The sequence below is a fragment of the Miscanthus floridulus genome, chromosome 2, assembly GCF_019320115.1.
Source record: "Miscanthus floridulus cultivar M001 chromosome 2, ASM1932011v1, whole genome shotgun sequence".
Lineage (NCBI taxonomy): Eukaryota > Viridiplantae > Streptophyta > Magnoliopsida > Poales > Poaceae > Miscanthus > Miscanthus floridulus.
Window position 1 is genome coordinate 159642200 of NC_089581.1, and position 17715 is coordinate 159659914.

General features: G+C 47.3%; 3 protein-coding genes across 3 annotated transcripts; 2 read left to right on the forward strand and 1 right to left on the reverse strand.

Moving 5' to 3' along the window:
• The first annotated feature begins 364 nt into the window (after window positions 1–364).
• On the forward strand, window positions 365–2213 carry LOC136534875 (U-box domain-containing protein 21-like). The gene has a single exon (XM_066527238.1). The coding sequence runs from the start codon at window positions 475–477 to the stop codon at window positions 1819–1821; it is 1347 nt and encodes a 448-aa protein (XP_066383335.1). The 5' UTR covers window positions 365–474; the 3' UTR covers window positions 1822–2213.
• Window positions 2214–7433: 5220 nt separating this feature from the next.
• LOC136534946 (translocase of chloroplast 34, chloroplastic-like) lies at window positions 7434–13373 on the forward strand. The gene is made up of 8 exons (XM_066527301.1): window positions 7434–7587; window positions 7688–7804; window positions 8332–8439; window positions 8528–8652; window positions 10372–10636; window positions 12650–12718; window positions 12798–12959; window positions 13038–13373. The coding sequence occupies exons 2-8, from the start codon at window positions 7706–7708 to the stop codon at window positions 13188–13190; spliced, it is 981 nt and encodes a 326-aa protein (XP_066383398.1). The 5' UTR covers window positions 7434–7587; window positions 7688–7705; the 3' UTR covers window positions 13191–13373.
• Window positions 13374–13897: 524 nt separating this feature from the next.
• On the reverse strand, window positions 13898–17481 carry LOC136534839 (uncharacterized). Its single transcript, XM_066527207.1, has 2 exons — window positions 17341–17481; window positions 13898–17280 (listed from the first exon to the last, which is right to left on the reverse strand). The coding sequence occupies exon 2, from the start codon at window positions 16808–16810 to the stop codon at window positions 14186–14188; it is 2625 nt and encodes an 874-aa protein (XP_066383304.1). The 5' UTR covers window positions 16811–17280; window positions 17341–17481; the 3' UTR covers window positions 13898–14185.
• Between the last annotated feature and the right edge of the window lie 234 nt (window positions 17482–17715).

Genomic DNA, 17715 nt, shown 5'->3' on the forward strand with positions numbered 1-17715 from the left:
ATCTCGATGCAACACACGTGTATATATCAGTTAAAAGTAAAAGGTCTTGTATAAATTCTACAGGTTTCAGGTAAAAGGATCCCGCTTATCCCAAATATAGGGCCTGAAATGCTAGACCTGCCGGTGCCGGACCTTCCCAATCCCAAAAGGAAAAAGAGGGAGCGTGACTGCTGGCACCTAACTAAAGCCAGCGCGCTGGGCGCTGGCATTACCGACCGTTTCTTCACACCCCCGCGGTTTATACGCATTCAAACTCGCGTTCAACGTCAACGTTCCAATTCAAACCCTTTACCCGTCCGTTGCCTTCCCTCCCTATTTGAACCCGCCCTCCTCCTCCTGCCTCCCAACCCAGTCTTCGCATTGAACTCTTCACACCTCACCCACCAAGAAACCAATCCAGCACGCCTCTCCGTCGTCATCTCCGATAACTCATCGTCGAAATCCAGCTCTTCTAGCTTCCTTCCGCTGGTTCCGATGGCTCTGCTGGTGCGGAGGGCACGGAGGGCGGCGACCAAGGCCGCGGTGTCGCTCGGCGGCGGCGGCAGCAGCAGCAGCGTGGAGCTTGCGATCCCGGCGCACTTCCGGTGCCCGATCTCGCTGGACCTCATGCGGGACCCCGTCACGGCGCCAATGGGGATCACGTACGACCGTGAGAGCATCGAGGCGTGGCTGGACACGGGCCGCGCCACCTGCCCTGTCACCCACGCGCCGCTCCGCCACGAGGACCTCGTCCCCAACCACGCCATCCGCCGCGTCATCCAGGACTGGTGCGTCGCCAACCGGTCCCGCGGCGTCGAGCGCATCCCCACGCCCAAGATCCCCGTCACGCCCGTCCAGGCCTCTGAGCTCCTCTTCAACCTCGCCGGATCCGCGCGCCGCCGCGACGCCGCCGCGCGGTGCGCCGAGGTGGTCGCCAAGATAAAGGCCCTCGCCGGGGACAGCGAGCGGAACAGGCGCTGCTTCGCGTCCATCGGCACGGGCCGCGTGCTCGCCGCTGCGTTCGAGTCGCTCGCTGCTGCTGCTGACGCCGCACCGGCGGGGCGCGTCCTTGAGGACATCCTGGCGGCATTGGTCTGCATGATGCCGTTGGACGAGGAGGCCGCCAGGACGTTGGGCTTGCCGACCTCGCTGGGGTCTCTGGTCGCCATTGCTGAGAACGGGAGCTTGGCGGGAAGGCTGAACGCCGTGCTGGCAATCAAGGAGGTCGTCTCGTGCGACGGAGTGTTCACTGATCTGAGCGGAAAGATCGACGAGATCGTAGACGCGCTGTCAAAGATCATCAAGTCTCCGATCTGCCCACAGGCAACCAAGGCCGGCATGGTCGCCACCTATCGCCTGGCGCTATACGACGAGCGTGTCGCGGCGCGCCTTGCTGCCGCCGGGCTCGTCCCCGTGCTCATCGAGGCCCTTGTAGACGCCGACAAGAGCATGTCCGAGAAGGCACTGGCTGTGCTCGACGCGGTGCTTGCCTCGGAGGAAGGCCGCGCAAGCGCGCGGGCGCACGCTCTCGCCGTGCCCATGCTCGTCAAGAAGATGTTCCGCGTGTCCGACCTGGCCACCCAACTCGCCGTGTCGGCGATGTGGCGGCTTGGAAAGGCGCACAGCGCCGGCGAGGAGGAGGATGATGCGGTGACGCGGTGCCTTGTCGAGGCGCTGCGGGTTGGGGCGTTCCAGAAGCTGCTCCTGCTCTTGCAGGTCGGCTGCAGGGACGCAACCAAGGAGAAGGCCACCGAGCTGCTCAAGATGCTCAACAAGTACAAGAGCGTAGGCGAATGCGTCGACGCTGTGGATTTCAGAGGCCTGAACAAGTTGTCATCTTAAATCAAAGGCAACTGTGATGTAAAAAGGTGGATTTTGTATAAATAGAGAGACGATTTAACTTGTAAGTTGATAGGATAGTTGCAATTTTGCTAGGCGTGTGCTTCCATGCTATTTCAGCAGCTTAGGTTCAAATGAAAACAAAAACATAGATCTGATTTTCGTTTTGTGACGAACTTGTGTGTAAATTTTGCTGGGCATGCTTCCACGCTATTTCAGCAAGCTAGCTTAGTTCAAATGACAACTTAGATCCGATTTCCGTTTTGTGAAGAACTTGTGTGTAGATTTCTTGTTTAGAAGATTGTAACGGATATATTTGCATCTACGGATCTACCGTAACTTTTTAGTATGCTTGAGCTTGTAAGTATGGGATAGTCTGCAGTTTTTTTTAGTAAAGAACATCGTAACGTGAAGATAGATTTCCCTTTTATACTAGTACTCCTAGTATATGCTAATACACCAGATGGAAACTAGTGCTAACATCCAGTATTTAAGCATTGGAACATACTAATTGTCACGAAAATATGGCTAGTCTACCTAACTGTAGCCTGTCCCACCTGTATTGGAAACACTGAATGACAATATCTTTCTGAAGCTCAATGAAACATCACTTGAAGTGTAAGGTCTCGGAGTCCTTTACATAGTTGTGTACAGTACAGTACAACACAATAGCCCAACAAGAGGTGAGACATCGTGATCTAGGGTGGAACGGAGTTCCTAGGGCTAGAGGTGGATTCTATCATACGAATTTGGTAGGTGTTTCTGGTCTTGGCAAAGCCAACGGCCGTAAGAGTTGCAGAGGCGAGTGGTGCCTGTAGATTTAGCGAAAAGAAGCAAAGGGCAGAGCAGACGTCTTGCAATTACTTAATGATGAGTGTGGAGGGGTAGTAGCTATCAAGTCTCATTGGAGCTAGAGATCGATGACGCTACGATGTTGAAAAGGTGGAGTGGAGCATGGCACACGTCAGTTAAGATCAAGGTAGCGCATGGGGTGACATGATGTCAGTTAGGTCAGGCGGGGTAAAATAGGTGAGGTTAAGAGAGTATAATGAGATTTTGGACATCTGATCGAGATACAAATTGAAGGGCTGGAAATATGATAGAGCTGGGATTGGTAAATCATTCAATAGATGCATAGACAAGCCCTATCTCATGTCGAATCCACTCATCGCTACCAAGCAAACGATTCAGTCAGGAACATGCTCGGTGTAATCGTGAAAACTTCTTTGAAACATATACTTAGAAATTTTTAAAAATATGTATGAAAATTATAAAATTCATGTGCATGTGTAATAAGACAAAAATCCATTTGATTTTGTCTTCTATTATGTGTATGTTTGACATGACTTCCCCTTCACGTGCTTCTTTTGGAGGAGCTAGAGTCGGAGGAATTAGCCACAAATTGTTGCCCTGTTTGTTTGGGCTTGTTTGGCTTATAAGCCGTACTTTTTTAGTCAACGAACAGTATTTTTCTCTCACAACAAATTAGCCAACAGTACTTTCAGCCACGACTTATCAGTCAAACAAGCCCAAACGAACAGAGCGTGTAGTTTTGGCTCTGTGCATGCTCTTCTTCTCTTCTTCTATAAGAAAAAGTAGCTCCTCCTCTGGCTCTTCCACCTCGTCGCTAAAGCCTAAAGCTACTGCCAATCTCGAAATTGAACCCGTGCTAAATAGACCCTACATATGCTCATGAAATTTATCATTTTCATATGAATGTTTATAAAACAATTTTATTCCAACTTTTGCAAGAATGTATACATCTATTGATATAATATTTATGTGCTTCCTTTCAAAATTTTAAAAAATTATTATTTCAAAAAGGACATTTCACGATGTGTCGAATGAGTAATTTGCACCGAATATTTTATTTAGTTCCACGTCACATCCTAAGTTCCTAACAACTCTGCTTATGAGAGTAGGAAAAGAAAGAAAATGCACTTGAACCGTCAACATAACTTACGACCATACGTCATATTAAACTTTGGCCATGAATTTGAAAAAGAGTGTAGTTAGATCAGCACCTAATAAATTTGCTCCTGAACTGTCAAGTACTGTACTGCTATATTTTTCTGCAAAACATTTTTTTATTGCGACTTCCCGACATCGTCTAGAAAATTGCCAGAATCCGCCTCGCTGAATGGCAGTATCTGGTCTCTAACACATTTGTTTAAGAGTTAAGTCGATGACCGGTCCTTAAACTTATATTAGACGTGTTTCATCTCCGTCCTTCAACTCAAAAAAATTATGATTTCACTCCTTAAACTTTGTTTGGTTCTCATATTGATCCAAACGAGTCTGGGTCCATATGTCAGCTCTATGTCTCAGCTCTCAGCTCTCTCTCATGGCCATGGTTAGCTCGTCGGCGTGCTGTTTCCTCCACACGCGACGACTGTTGTTCGTTTGTGTGGCGGCGGTGGCGGCTCACGCCTGTGCAGCGGCGATGGCGGCTAACCTGCGCGTGTACGCGGTGGCGGTGGCGGTGGTGGCGCCTCGCCCACGCGCTTGTGCATCCGCGGCGGGGATGTGCGGCGACGACCGCGGCTGGCCCGCACGCCTGTGCGGTGGCGGTGGCGGCGCGCCCACGTGCTTGTGCGGCGGCAGCAGGGGCTTGCTCGCGCACGGCGCACCTATGCGACCGAAGCGGCTGTACGCTCGCGCGCCTATGCGGCGGTGGCAGTTCGTCCTGGTGGCCTCGTACCTGCGCACCGTGGAGTTTGGGTCGGCGTCGCGTGCGCAGTGCCATTGTGGGATTTGAGCTTGATGGTGGCGTCTCACCCGGCGCCCAAGAAGTCGTGTGGAAGTGGAGGTGGAGCAGGCCCGCCGGGAGCATCACGTCGTCGGCGAACTTGGTCAGCAGGGCGTCGCGGCGGAGGCGGCTCGCCCGCGTGCCTAGGCTGCCGCGGCCGCGGTGGCTCTCGCCTGCGCCTGCCTGGCAGCCGCGACGGGATGAGCTCGCGTGGAATGGCTAATGAGGAAGAAGACAATTTTTTTCAAAATAACCCCTAGAAGTTCGTAAATATTTGTCTAATTTATGTGTCTGGGGAATTTTATTTATAGCCCTACTAATCTTTTATTTTAAGCAATCAAGTCTGGTCTTTACACACGTGTACAAATCCATACCTGTTTGGATGAATATGGGATAAAAAAGTTTAAGAATCGAAATGATATATTTTTTTAAATTTAAGGACCAGAATAACACACCGCCGCAAGTTTAAGGACCAGATATTAACTTTACTCTTTGTTTAATGAGCTTGTAGACGTGCCTTGAAAAATTCTAAGCCACAGAGGACAGAATGGCCTGGAAGTTGGAATATTACGCAGTCACGCTAGTCCAACGTATCCGCCTAGATGAACGAACAGTTGTCACCTTTGAAAACCTGAGTTCGGACGCAGTGGTAAAACGTGACCAAGCTGACCATGCACCGACCGAGCTTGACCACACCAGTCTTTATGCCGGCCCCATGCATCCAGAGCCGGGCCCTGCGACGACTCGGCCACGGCACGTATCCGGCGGCTCTGTCCGTAGTAGTCGTAGCAGCTAGCACTTCGTGTGATGGTTTCGTAGCTCTGTAGCTTGGCAGTTGTGTACTAGCGAGCAACGACTTCCACTGTTCCATTCCGCCTTCCACGCCACAAATATAATAATCACATGGAAACTATTGGCGCCACTGGCCCACTGCCACTGCCACTGCCACTGCCACTCGCCCTTGGCGCAGGAGCCTGCCTTGCTGGACCATGGCTGGTTTCCAGAAGCAAGTATAAGTCAAAGTCGTTTGAGTTATTTTCAGTCATACAATAATGCTTTTTTCTCACAACATTTCAACATAAATATTAGCATAAACTAAATTTTAGCATAAGCGAATAGGACCATAATCACTATGGAAACCTATTTGTTGTCTTCTTTTGTTACTAGATCTTTGTGTTTTTGTCTTGGGTTAATACATTCTGTGGAGAATAGTTATCCAATAATTTCAAGAAAACAATCGGTAAGTGAGTGGGTTTTCCAAGTGGCTAAAAGATAGAATGCAATTTTAGACTATTTTCATATCACCCCAACCACTTCATACTTTCTTTATCTCTTGTAGATTTGCATTGGAAACTCTTGTCTTTACTCTTTATCCTTCCCCACATCCTTCCACTTCCAGATTAGCTAATTGATACGGTGTGAGTGCGGAAAGATTGAGTTGAGAAAAGAAGTTGGAGAACAGTTTTTTAAATCTTGCAAAAAAATGTCAAGACTGGGAGTGGATTTTGGAAACTCTTAGACTTCGACCATTCCTTCCAATTTATAGCTCACTTTATGTTTATTATAAGCCAAATTTGTCCAGCCTTGACAAACCCTATGAGAAAGGGAATCACAATATCAAATTGAAATATGTTATGGTAGTTCATTATTTGAACTTGTGACTATCAGTTTTCTAAAAGCTTGGTAATAAAGTTAGATATACTCCCTTCGTCCCTTTTAATTGTCGTTCTCATTTCATGAGAAATCAAACATACCAACTTTAACCAAATATATATAATAAAATATTAATCTTATAGTACCTAAATAGTATCATTAGATAGATCATTGATTCTATTTTTATAATAAACTTATTTAGAGATACAAATATTGTCAATACTTTCTACAAATCTAGTCAAACATTCACGAATACCACAATGACACTTAAAAGGGAGGGATAGAGTATTTGATATAGGACAAAGATAAAGTGCATTATAATTCGGGAGAAGAAGTTTTGGTAGAACCACATGCCACTACTAGAGAAGTGAACATTAGCCCCGCGCCCCAGCACTTCACTAATAGTTACTCCCTTTGTTTTTTACATATTATATTAGCTTTGTTCTAAGTCAAACATTTATATTTTTGACATTGATTTAAAAAATATAGATTCATGGTATAAGATCTATGTATTTAGATTCACTATGAGAAATACTTTCATAACATATAATTCATATGATATCGTGGTCAAAGATTGTAATGTTTGTCTTATGACAAAGCTAATGTGATATGTAAAACACAGAGGAAGTGGTTGGATTTTAGTAGTGATGGTAATATCACTACTAGTTCAACGGCTACGGGACAAAATAGCCATTAATCTCAAAATATATATAAGTAGAGTTGTCTCCATTAAAATTTTACTTCTAAAATTATGCGATGCTGAGGCTGCATAAGTTTTTGATAGTCTATCTCAACATAAAAACCATCCCGTCATCTCTCACTAACTATGCACAACATCTCCCACTAATTATCATGTCATCCCATTAACTTTGAACCTTTTAATGCAAGCTATCCACGTTATCTCCACGTAATTCCATTCTAATTTTGTTAGTTGTTACAATCCTAGTTTTTATAAATTGAAAAGGGGTATAGATTAAAAAAGAATAGAGCCTAACAACGTTAGAGAGCGCCCCAAGGCCCGTCAGCCCACAGTGAGCACTTTTATAGCAACCAAGCCACAGGCCCATGAGTAGGCTATCGTTTAGCACGGTACAGCCCACAGAGAAAATAAATGAAAAGGGGAAAAAGGAAAAAGAACAAGGAACAGGGAGTCCCCGTCCCCAAGCGGCAAGAGGCCAAGCAAGACCCCACCCCACCCCAGCGACCGAGCCCCAACATCCATCTCATCACCCCCTCCGCTCTCCTTATCCCTTCCCTTCGCATAAACCCCCGCCGCCGTGACCCCGCCCGCCCGCCCGCTCGCCGCCTTCCCCTCGCAGCGACCCGGCCCTCGCTCTAGGTTTTAACTGCCGGCCCCGCGTCTCCCGGTAAGCATCTACGCCTGACCCGCCGTGCGCACACTCCGCTCCGTCCTGGCAAAATTGGTTTTTTGTCTCTGATTTTGTGGAACGCGCGTCCTTGTGGCAGGGTAAGGGAAGGGAGAGGATGGCGTCGCCGATACCGCGCGAGTGGGTCGGGCTGCAGCAGTTTCCGGCGGCCACCCAGACCAAGCTGCACGAGCTCCTCGGCAAACTCAAGGAGGAGGTACTCCGCCACGCGTCTATGCAACGTTCTATGTGTGAATCAGTTATTACCTCCGGTCTAAAATAGATGTCATCCGAAAATGTGTGCCATGGAAAGTCCAATCATTATTATGCATGGAATTATTTTTCTTATCACATGAAAATGAATGACATCGAACTCAAAAGTACTGCAACTGCAATGTCATTACAATTTGTCAATTCATACTATTGTGGACTCAGAGGAAGTAATGGTCAAAATTTTGAGTTATGGCTCTGTAGAGTTTAGGAGCTTGTCTCTGGTAGAGCTTTGTTACGCACGCTAGGTCTGCACTTAGAGTTGGCGACCTATCATGTAAACTGCTACCTCCAGAAAATTGCTTTCAATAAAGCCGGGCCGAAGATGCCTTTGGTCTACTACATTGTCCTAGATGGCAAATGAATTGGGCCGGAGGTAGTATATTAGTCAGGGATAGTCGTGTTTTCTGGTTGGTTATGTTTCTTTAAGAATTGGTGATCAATGCATGTTCTGCTTGTGTTTGTGATGTGAAGGATGTGAGCACATTAACAATTCTGGTGATGGGGAAAGGTGGAGTGGGGAAGTCATCCACTGTTAACTCCATCGTCGGGGAGAGGGTCACCACTGTCAGCGCTTTCCAGGTTTTGCTTCGCCATGTTCAAAGTTTCTGGTTCGGCTCCTGCCAGAGTAACTTATGTGTGGTTCTGTTGTTGGATGTTGTACGTGCAGTCTGAGGGTTTGAGACCAATGATGTGCTCACGCACAAGGGCAGGGTTCACCTTGAACATTATTGACACTCCTGGGCTCATTGAAGGTGGATACATTAATGAGCAGGCTGTTGACATCATTAAGAGGTATGGACATTTCAGCATTTCAGCATGTTGAGTCATATCCATACTTGCCTGAAAGTGATGCAATTTGTTACAGATTTTATAGCATGTAATATAGGGCTTTATGTGGCACTGTGCCCTGACAAAGGATTGCCGTTCTGGACCTAGTTTAAGGAAGAATTGTTTCATACTATCTGGTTGCTTCAGTTGGATATACAGTGGATTTAGCAAGGTCTTTGGGTAGCACATTTAGAAAACATTGTTTTCACATGAAATACTACATGGCAGATCTTTGAATGCTATAAAAAATGCGTGCGCTGGAATATCTGCTTGTGACATGCATATCCTTACTATTACTCTCTACAACCATGACAACACTATGATCTACTATTAATGTTTCTGTCCCTAGTAGTCTAGTGAAACACTCCATAACCTTGACTGCATTTCATAAGTTAAACTACATTGCTTGTTCTGAAAGATAACAAACCTCTTGCGATTTGAAGAGCTTAAGCAAGAGAGAATTTAAAAAATGTGCAGATATTTGGGTTAGGGACTTTATATGCAGAGTGGCTATGTTATCTTGAACGACGTAGTCCATATGCAGCCCTAACAGCGTTAACTTCTCTTTATTTATATATTTACCAAAACCTCAGGAAAAAATAACCGTTTTTGGGCAAGCATCTTAAAGTGTGGAATTGGGGCATGTCGAGGTGTTTAGTTGAAGAACTTGTGTCCAATCTGAGGATAGTTGATTAAACTAACCTACTGAAATGTCAGGCTGGGCAATCGGTTTTAACCGATAATTCGGTTCGGTTATTCAATCTGAAAGAATTTCGGTTTTGGAAGAAGCAGCAACCGATCGGTTCTAGAGAAGAGAAACCGACAATTTCGGTTTCGGTTTAATCGGTTCAGTGCTCGGTTTGAACCGAGATTTACCTGTGAGATCTCGTACCTGTGTGGGGATCTCGTCCGCTGTGCCTGCGGTGTCCCCCGGCCGCCGCTCACAGCTAGTCCATGCCGGCGCCGCTATGCGCGGCCGCACCTCTCTTCTCACATGCTCGCACGCGCGTCAGCGGCGCCCCTCTCGCCCGCGCTTCTGCGCCAACGCGCTTGCCGCTCACCCAAGCAGCCACGCCGTTGCAGCTCCGATCTCGCACGCAGGCCGTCGCAGTGGCAGGCGCCCCGGGGCTTGCGTCCTCGCACTCGTAGGCGCCCCGCCCCTCTCGCTCCCAGTCGCGACGGGCTACTGCTGCATTCCTGTACTGCCTTCTTTGTTGAAGAAGCAAACCTGTACTGCCTATTGGGCTCTGGTGGGGTGGTGGATTGTGTTGTTGTTGGGCTGGGCCACGGTGGGACACTGGGAAGGGGGTACAGGTGCACAGGCATAGTCCTGGACTGGGCGGACGTCGGAGTGCTTTCGGTTTGATTGGTTTCTCGGGTCGGTTTGAGAGCGAAACCGATCACCGAGCCGAAAACCGAAGCATCCCAGATGCAAAAACCGAAACCGAACCGAGAAACCGAAAACTGACAATTTGGTTCGGTTTTGGTCCGGTTCGGTTTTCGGGTTAAATGTGCCCACCCTGACTGAAATGTTTGTGGTTTGCTGGTCTCACCTACATTTACCCTTGGATCCAAATACAAGTGAGACATTGTGTGGCAAGTGCAAATGAGTGAAACAGCAACTCCTGAAGCCTCTTTTAAATTAATATACATATATCTTACATGTTATCAATTATATTGCAGATTTCTGCTAGGCAAGACTATCGATGTTCTCCTCTACGTGGATCGCTTGGATGCGTATAGAATGGATACACTGGATGAACAGGTTATAAGAGCCATCACCAATTCATTTGGAAAAGATATTTGGCGAAGATCATTGGTTGTGTTGACCCATGCTCAACTCTCACCACCTGATGGAATCGACTATAATGATTTCTTTACAAGAAGATCAGAGGCACTTTTGCGATACATCCGCTCGGGGGCAGGAATCAACAAACGAGAATATGGGGTAATGCATGTTTTCATTTACCGTATAACCATTTCCATCATGCTCTGTGGAATACCCATGCATCAATTAGGAGCTGCAATGAGTGTTTGACCTTCCTCAGCCACTGATCATTTTCTGTCATTTTTTAGTTGGACATACTCCTGTGGAAATGCCTTTTTGGACTTCTGATCTTGGTTTCACTTCCCTAATTAGTGCTAGAAACCACACTAGCTGCTAAACGATGGTCATGTGCAGATATATTTGTTAATTTATGCCATTAACCTTGCACGGTCATCAAGCGGTAGAGTCTTACCGCCTGTGACCGGAAGGTCCCGGGTTCGAATCGCGGTCTCCTCGCATTGAACAGGCGAGGGTAAGGTTTGCCACTGACACCCTTCCCCAGACCCCGCACAGAGCGGGAGCTCTCTGCACTGGGTACACCCTTTTAACCTTGCACGGTCATCATTTGCAGTGTTAGATTACCTTGCTAGTTAGTCTCCATGCAACGGGTAGCTGAACCTTGCACGGTCATCATTTGCAGTTTTTGACACTAGTTCGATGGTATACTGACCGCCAGTCTAGATATGTTTGGGGTTTACATTGGTAGCGGTCATGTCAGTCTTATTCGATGCCATTATATTTTTTTCATTTATTTTGCTAACATTTTAAACAGTTTTCAAAAAAGCACTACCAGGAGGTCACTGCAGTGTCCTGAGCGAGAGGGTACCACAGCGCCTTATAAGCGGTATCCTAGGTGGCTGTTGGTTCTCTGACTCTGCTGCCGCTGCCGCCTGAACCCTTCATCTCAGCCGCCTTCTGACCCCTTCATCTCACCTGCCTCCTGACCCCTTCATCTCACCTGCCTCCTGACCCCTTCATCTCAGCCTCCTGACCCCTTCATCTCAGCCGCCTCCTGACCCCTGCACCCCTCCCAGCTGCTCATGAGTGCTCCCTTCTCCTTCTATGCTCCCTCCTCTACTCCACACACGCTGGAATATGGGAGGCAGCCACCACTGAGGCAAGGAGTTGAGGACTTCCCTGCACTGGTGGACAGGACCATGCAACTTAGGTAGAAGCAGTCACCGACTCAAATTAGTCCATCTCCGATGGAATCGAGAGCACAGGAGAGAAGAGGAGAATGTGGGCAATCAATTTTTTACTGTAATCCTGGTGCAAAGAGTTGACTGGTGGTGATTGAGTTCTGTCTGGTGGTGCTGGTTTGCCTGAGCTGAGAGAGAGAAGCGAGCCAGAGGGAGAAAGGCTGCTTCTGCATCATGTGGTTCGTGAGAGCAGAAGCGACGCAGTTAGGATTATGTTAAGTGGGTAGTTGGCTCGATCTGGATGGACCATCATAGGGAGCTCAGTTCTTTTTATCACTTTGTATTGATCTTCTGAAACTACGTGACGTGCTGGCATATTATAGGTCATCCACTATGTTACAAAATGCCTAAGCGTGCCTAAGCTCTAGGCAAAAGGTCACTGCTCGCTTAGTGCCTAGCGCCTTTTGTAACCTTCATTTTACATGGTTATGGCAGTTTATGTGTGTTAGATTTTGTTGGTAGTTTCCAACTGGCAACAGGATGTGTGCATATGGTCATTTATCATGTACACAAATGGCATTGAATTTTGCTTTTCATTCTTGAATCATCAGCAATTCAGCAGAATGTATTTGCTCTATAATTTGCATTTTGTTGTTCCGCTCTTATCCTTGTGCCGGTATGTATCCTTTCAATAGTACGTGTTCTCAATAATTTCTCAGTTATCTATGCTCGTCCACGTGTTTCATTCTCAATTATTAGACTATGTGAGAATTATTGGAAGCAACTTTGGTTAAATGGCTGTATCAATGTTAGTTGCTTTTCTCTACCTGCTGATTTGTTTTGTGACATGCTCTTTCAAAATTATGTTTCCAGAAATTTGGATTTTTCAGTTCATCACAGATCTCTTTGTGCACAAGCAGACATGCCAACAAATTCATTTCATTTTTGCGTTTTAAGTTAGTTCTAACGGAATATCTACATTTTGCTTTTTTAGGATTTCCCTTTGCCAATAGCATTGGTGGAGAACAGTGGAAGGTGCAAGGCTAATGAGCATGGGGAGAAGGTTTGTCTGTTTCTTACCTAGCATTTCTCTGTTCTCGTGCCTTAATGGTTTATAGATGATGATATTTCACTGTTAACAGATACTTCCGGATGGAACTCCGTGGGTTCCAAACCTGATGAAAGAAATTACTGTTGTCATCTCAAACGGGAGCAAGCCCATTCATGTTGATCAGAAGTTAATTGACGGTCCAAACCCTAACAATCGCTGGAAGATGTTCATACCACTTATCCTTGCTGTGGAGGTGAACTGCCTTACATAATACTCTTTTCACTGACATCAAACAGAACTCTACACTCATATCTTCTGTACTCTTTTCCAGTACTTCTTGGTAGTAAAAGGAATCTGGAGGGCGATCCATCAAGATATCGCAAACGGGAAGGTGGATGACTGGGAGCAGCGTTACCGGGACTTGGTGGGAAGCAGGGACCCCGTAGAGCAGAAAGGTTCTACCTCCCGGAACCGCAAAACCTAAGTTGGTGTACCAGAAAGGATCTTATTCGTGTTGTGACCCATTCGATCTGCTGTTCCTTTTTCTAATTCTTTGTTGGGGACTTTATAGAGTTCGCTGGTACTACTTGAAAAAAACTTCTTGTGTTGTAGTTGATAAGAATATGTTTTCCATTTTATGATGCTTGGCCCTCTTCGCAATTTTGAAGATGTTATCGAATACCTTCTATTTTATTGTTTTAAATTTTATATGGCATGGAAACATCATGTGTGGACTGGAGTGCTGTGAACGCCCCTCAAGCGTCGCTTGACGATTTATTATGAAGTATCACTGTATCGGGCCTTGGTTATCTAACACCTAGGAATCTTAGGATGACAACTTCAGCATTGCAAGCAGCAGTAACTTCTATTTTCATGCAAGAAACCTGGTCTCTTGTGGCAGTCTGGCAGAAGTAGCTTCGTTCTGGGCCTGGAAGCAGTGTGCCTGTAAAAACTGAAACCTTGGCTTCAGTGGCAGTATTAGCTTCATTAACGGCAAAAAACAGTGTGCCTGTAAAAAGGCTCCAACGAGTCCATAAAATCCTATACGTCACCCGGGTACACAATTCCAAATCTGTAAAAGGAAAAGGATGGCACTCCTTCCAAATCTGTAAAAAAGGGTTGCTACTCCCTGTTTTTAAATATTACAATTTTGAGGCAAGCTAATTTGCTCATTTTAACTAATTAGCTCGTCCTAAGCAATGAACTTAGCTTACCTTAAATATTGCATATTATATTTCAAAAAGGAGGGAGTATACATTCATGAACAGCATGACAGCAACACAACAGCAGTACATAGAACAACACAGCATTTCTTCTACTCAACAGCAGGTTATGTGCATGTACATCAGAAAAGGCACCTGAGTGTCGATTTTTAGTTTGCTCTTACCCTCCCAAAAAAAGATACAAAACAAAAAATGGCAACCAGACATATGTGTAAATCTACAAGCCCTGTTGAAACTGAAAGAAGCATGGAAGGGCTTATTGCTTTGGCTTTGGCATTTTATGCGAGCTACAAAAATCTTGGTATGGCTTGAAATTGTTTTGCCATGTTACAAATTGTTTCCTCAAGCATTTGTACGCCTTTTCCTCGGCAGGCTGAATTTCCATGGCTGGGGTATCAAAATCCATCCTCACTGGGCTGAAATCAAACAAAGAAGTTGCAGCATGTTCAGGTGAATCAGGAACTTTGGCTTTTCCACAAACAAATGTTGTGAAGATCTTATCCTCATATAGTGTTGAAGACGTATGCAGATCATATTGGTTTTGATCTTCTTTCTCCTCCTTTCTGGTACTTCTATCCATACTGAACCTAAGTTCAATCTGAGGTTCATAACTAAAATAGGGGTTTTCTTCATTCAGTTCTTGTGAACCAGGCCATCCATTACCATTGTCAGTGTCAGCAATGGATATTACAGGATCAAAGGCTTCAAAAACTTCTCTACATCGATCATTTATGGAATCAGTTTCTATAGGTACTCCTTCAGAAGAGCTTTCTGCATCCTTGCTTTTCTCTTCCAGCGCAAGCAGAACATGTATGGGTAGTACTGGACCAACAAGGGCATTTGGAGAGACTACTCTGCTAGTCAGATTGTAACTTATGCTTGAAGGTTGTGCCAACAGGAAAGGTCTAAATTTAGTGTTCGTCAAATAGGTAGGAACATCTAAATGTTCACATAAGGTTTTCTCTGTGCTGCATGCTAGCATGTCCTTGTAATTGGAGAAGGTGACATGCAGGATGTCTGATGGCAGGCCATTCAATATTCTCTGACAAGAAATTTCAAAAATGTTCATGGGAATGCTAACATTGCATAGAAAATCTGAAACTGGTTGAGGCAATGAACTAGAGTTATCTTTTGCATATTCCGACACAGCTTCACTAACAATAATTTGGCCCATCTCTTTATTGATACTAGAACCATGCTTTACCAATGCATTGCACAGATTGCCTTCAAGATACTCAGATAGGAAATGCAACTTCATGAAACGATATCTGAGGGAGAAATTTTCATTAGGAGGGTCAGGACATATAGCTAAATTACTAGCCATGTCAGTATGTTGTGATTCATAACATGAGATATCATCATGTGAATCTGCCGATGCATGGTACCTTTGCATTTCTAATTTCCCCAATGCTGTCAAGCAGACCAAAGCAAAGCCAGTAAATGATGTCTTAGAAACTGAGAGGTCGTTTGGAAGCACATAGTAGCCAATAATGGAGTTCTTACCCCATTGTGAAGCATATTCATCTCTTGAAACAGGCATTGAGAATACATCTTTCATTATTCCGTTGCTGCAGATGCAGTGATGACCTGTCAGTGAAAACCGTGAAGGAAGATCCCAAGCATACGGGTGAGAGTTCTCTGGACAGCCTTGCTCTTTAGGTCCATAACAGAAAACACTGAACTCCCCTGTCCTGAACGAACTAACCAAAATAGCAAAACCAGAATTTGATGCCCACTCGTGCTCCTTGGAAGGCCTCAATTCAGAAAGTCGAAACATAGAAACATTACTAGGGCTCTCAAGCTCATGCTGCCACGCCAACACAGGCGTCAATGGCTGTCTCACATCAAGGAGAATCAAGTATCGCTCTGTCACCACTGAGAAATGGAAATGATCAAACCCAGCCCTACAGAATGCAAGATACTGATCTGCCTCAGCAAAAGGGTCAGTTTCAAACAGTCCTGGCACCCCAACTCTTGCCAAAACCTTGTGTTGACCACGGTCCCCAAATCTCAAGTCAATCAAAAGAATGGATTTTGAGCTCGCAATGATTATCATCCATGGTTGTGCCCCATAGTCACAGCTCAGCCATTCCCCAGTGTCATCCTTGCTGCCAACATCAATTTTTATCTTTCCACCTTGTCGTGTGTCCAGATTGAACCAGCACAACTCCCCACTCTCCAGCAACACAGCACATTCGGATGGCAAATGCCTGCTCCAACAAGCATGCACAATTACAGAGTCAAGCCGCTGCTTTGCAACAGGCACTAAGGCAGAAGTCCCCGAACCCTGTGACTCAACCCTGAACCAATTCAGGGAGTACATTGTCACGGCAAGCAGGAACCCCTCAGGGCTGTCTCCCAGCCGCGACGGCCATGACGACTCATTAGCAGTGGTAGCAAGCTGCTGGATGCGGTGGCCTGGGTCCATGAACCCGTCCCTCTGAACGACCGGCGAGGGGGGCGTGGAACCAGTGACAGTGGTGGCATCCAGAGTAACAAAGGCAACATGCTCCGCATTCTCGCCGTAGGGGAAAAAGAGAATGAGAGAGCACGAGAGACGGAAGACGGCGAGAAGATTGGAAGGCGGAGAGGAGGGTGGAGACGGTTGGGGGAGGAGTGTCTCGGCGAGGGAGTCAAGGTCGGAGCGCGGGAGGAAGGAGGTGCCTCGGACAAACGAGCGGAGGAGGCGGTTTAGGCCGCGGGTGGAGGAGCGCAGCAATGGGATGGGGTAGGGGAGGGAGAGCAGCGGGGTGCGCGGCGGGAGAGGGGAGAAGTGGAGGGGGCCGCGGGAGGAGGCGGCAGCAGGCAGCGGGTCAGCTGACGGCGAAGCGAAGACGGCACAAACCGGGAAGACGGAGCGCCAGTCCTCGGAGAGGTTCATGGACGGCAGGGGTAGGGCGAGCGGCGCCCGCCAGCGCGGGCGCGGAGTGAATCGCTGGCGCAGCTGGCACGGGAACCAATCGGGTGGAGAGCGGCGGCGGCCACGGGCTGGAGCGGAATGTGGAGGAGGGAGCCGTCGGTGGGAAGGGTTTTAGAGGGGAGATCGCAGTAGCCGGCGTCTCGGCGGAGAGCTTTTGGGGTTCCGTTTTTTTTCCTGTGATGATGAATTGATGATGGAGTGGCGGCGGTGGGCGGTGGGGCGGCGGCGCGGGTGGTTTGGAACTGGGTAGGGCAACAGTCGTTGTGAGGACGGTCCGCTTGGTTTGCTGAAGGCGGGGCGGCGCTCCGAGCAGGCGGCCGCGCGGCCCAGATCCGGCTCCGGGCGCAGCCTCCGGTCACCGGCCGCGACGGCGAGGCTCCAATCGCAGGGAGCGACCTCCGGTTGTGGCCGCAGGCGCGGGCTCCTGTCCCCTCGCGCGGCGGCGAGGCTCCAGCTGTGGACTTGTGGTCGCAGGTGCAGGCTCCCGTCACCCCGCGCGGCGGCGAGGCTCCAGTCGCGGGGCGCGGGCTTCGGTTGCTGGCCGTGGCCGTGGAGCGCAGGCTCGGTGCTCCGGTTGCTGGCGTGGGTGTTCGTGTGCGGTCTGGAAGGCGTGGCGGCGGTGGTTCGTGTCGTACCTATCGGGAGGAAAGGAAGGGATAAGGAGAGGAGAAAAATAGACTTTTTTATATAAACAAAAGACAAAAAAAAAAACTGGCAATTGGGTCCCATATGTCAATGGTAAAACAAGAAAAAGCATAGAAGAGACTGACACATGGAGCCCCCTGTCAAGTTGATTATTCACTTTTGATGTCTCTAAACCAAACACAAAATGAGTCGATCACGTCCCTTCTCAACCAAACAGAAAA

Bases quoted from the DNA above. Each gene is read 5' to 3' on its own strand.
- LOC136534946 (XM_066527301.1), top strand. From the start codon at position 7,706: ATGGCGTCGCCGATACCGCGCGAGTGGGTCGGGCTGCAGCAGTTTCCG. The intron at 10,637-12,649 runs GTAATGCATGTT...TTGCTTTTTTAG, and splicing joins TCAACAAACGAGAATATGGG to GATTTCCCTTTGCCAATAGC. The intron at 12,719-12,797 runs GTTTGTCTGTTT...CACTGTTAACAG, and splicing joins CTAATGAGCATGGGGAGAAG to ATACTTCCGGATGGAACTCC.
- LOC136534839 (XM_066527207.1), bottom strand. From the start codon at position 16,810: ATGAACCTCTCCGAGGACTGGCGCTCCGTCTTCCCGGTTTGTGCCGTC.
- LOC136534875 (XM_066527238.1), top strand. From the start codon at position 475: ATGGCTCTGCTGGTGCGGAGGGCACGGAGGGCGGCGACCAAGGCCGCG.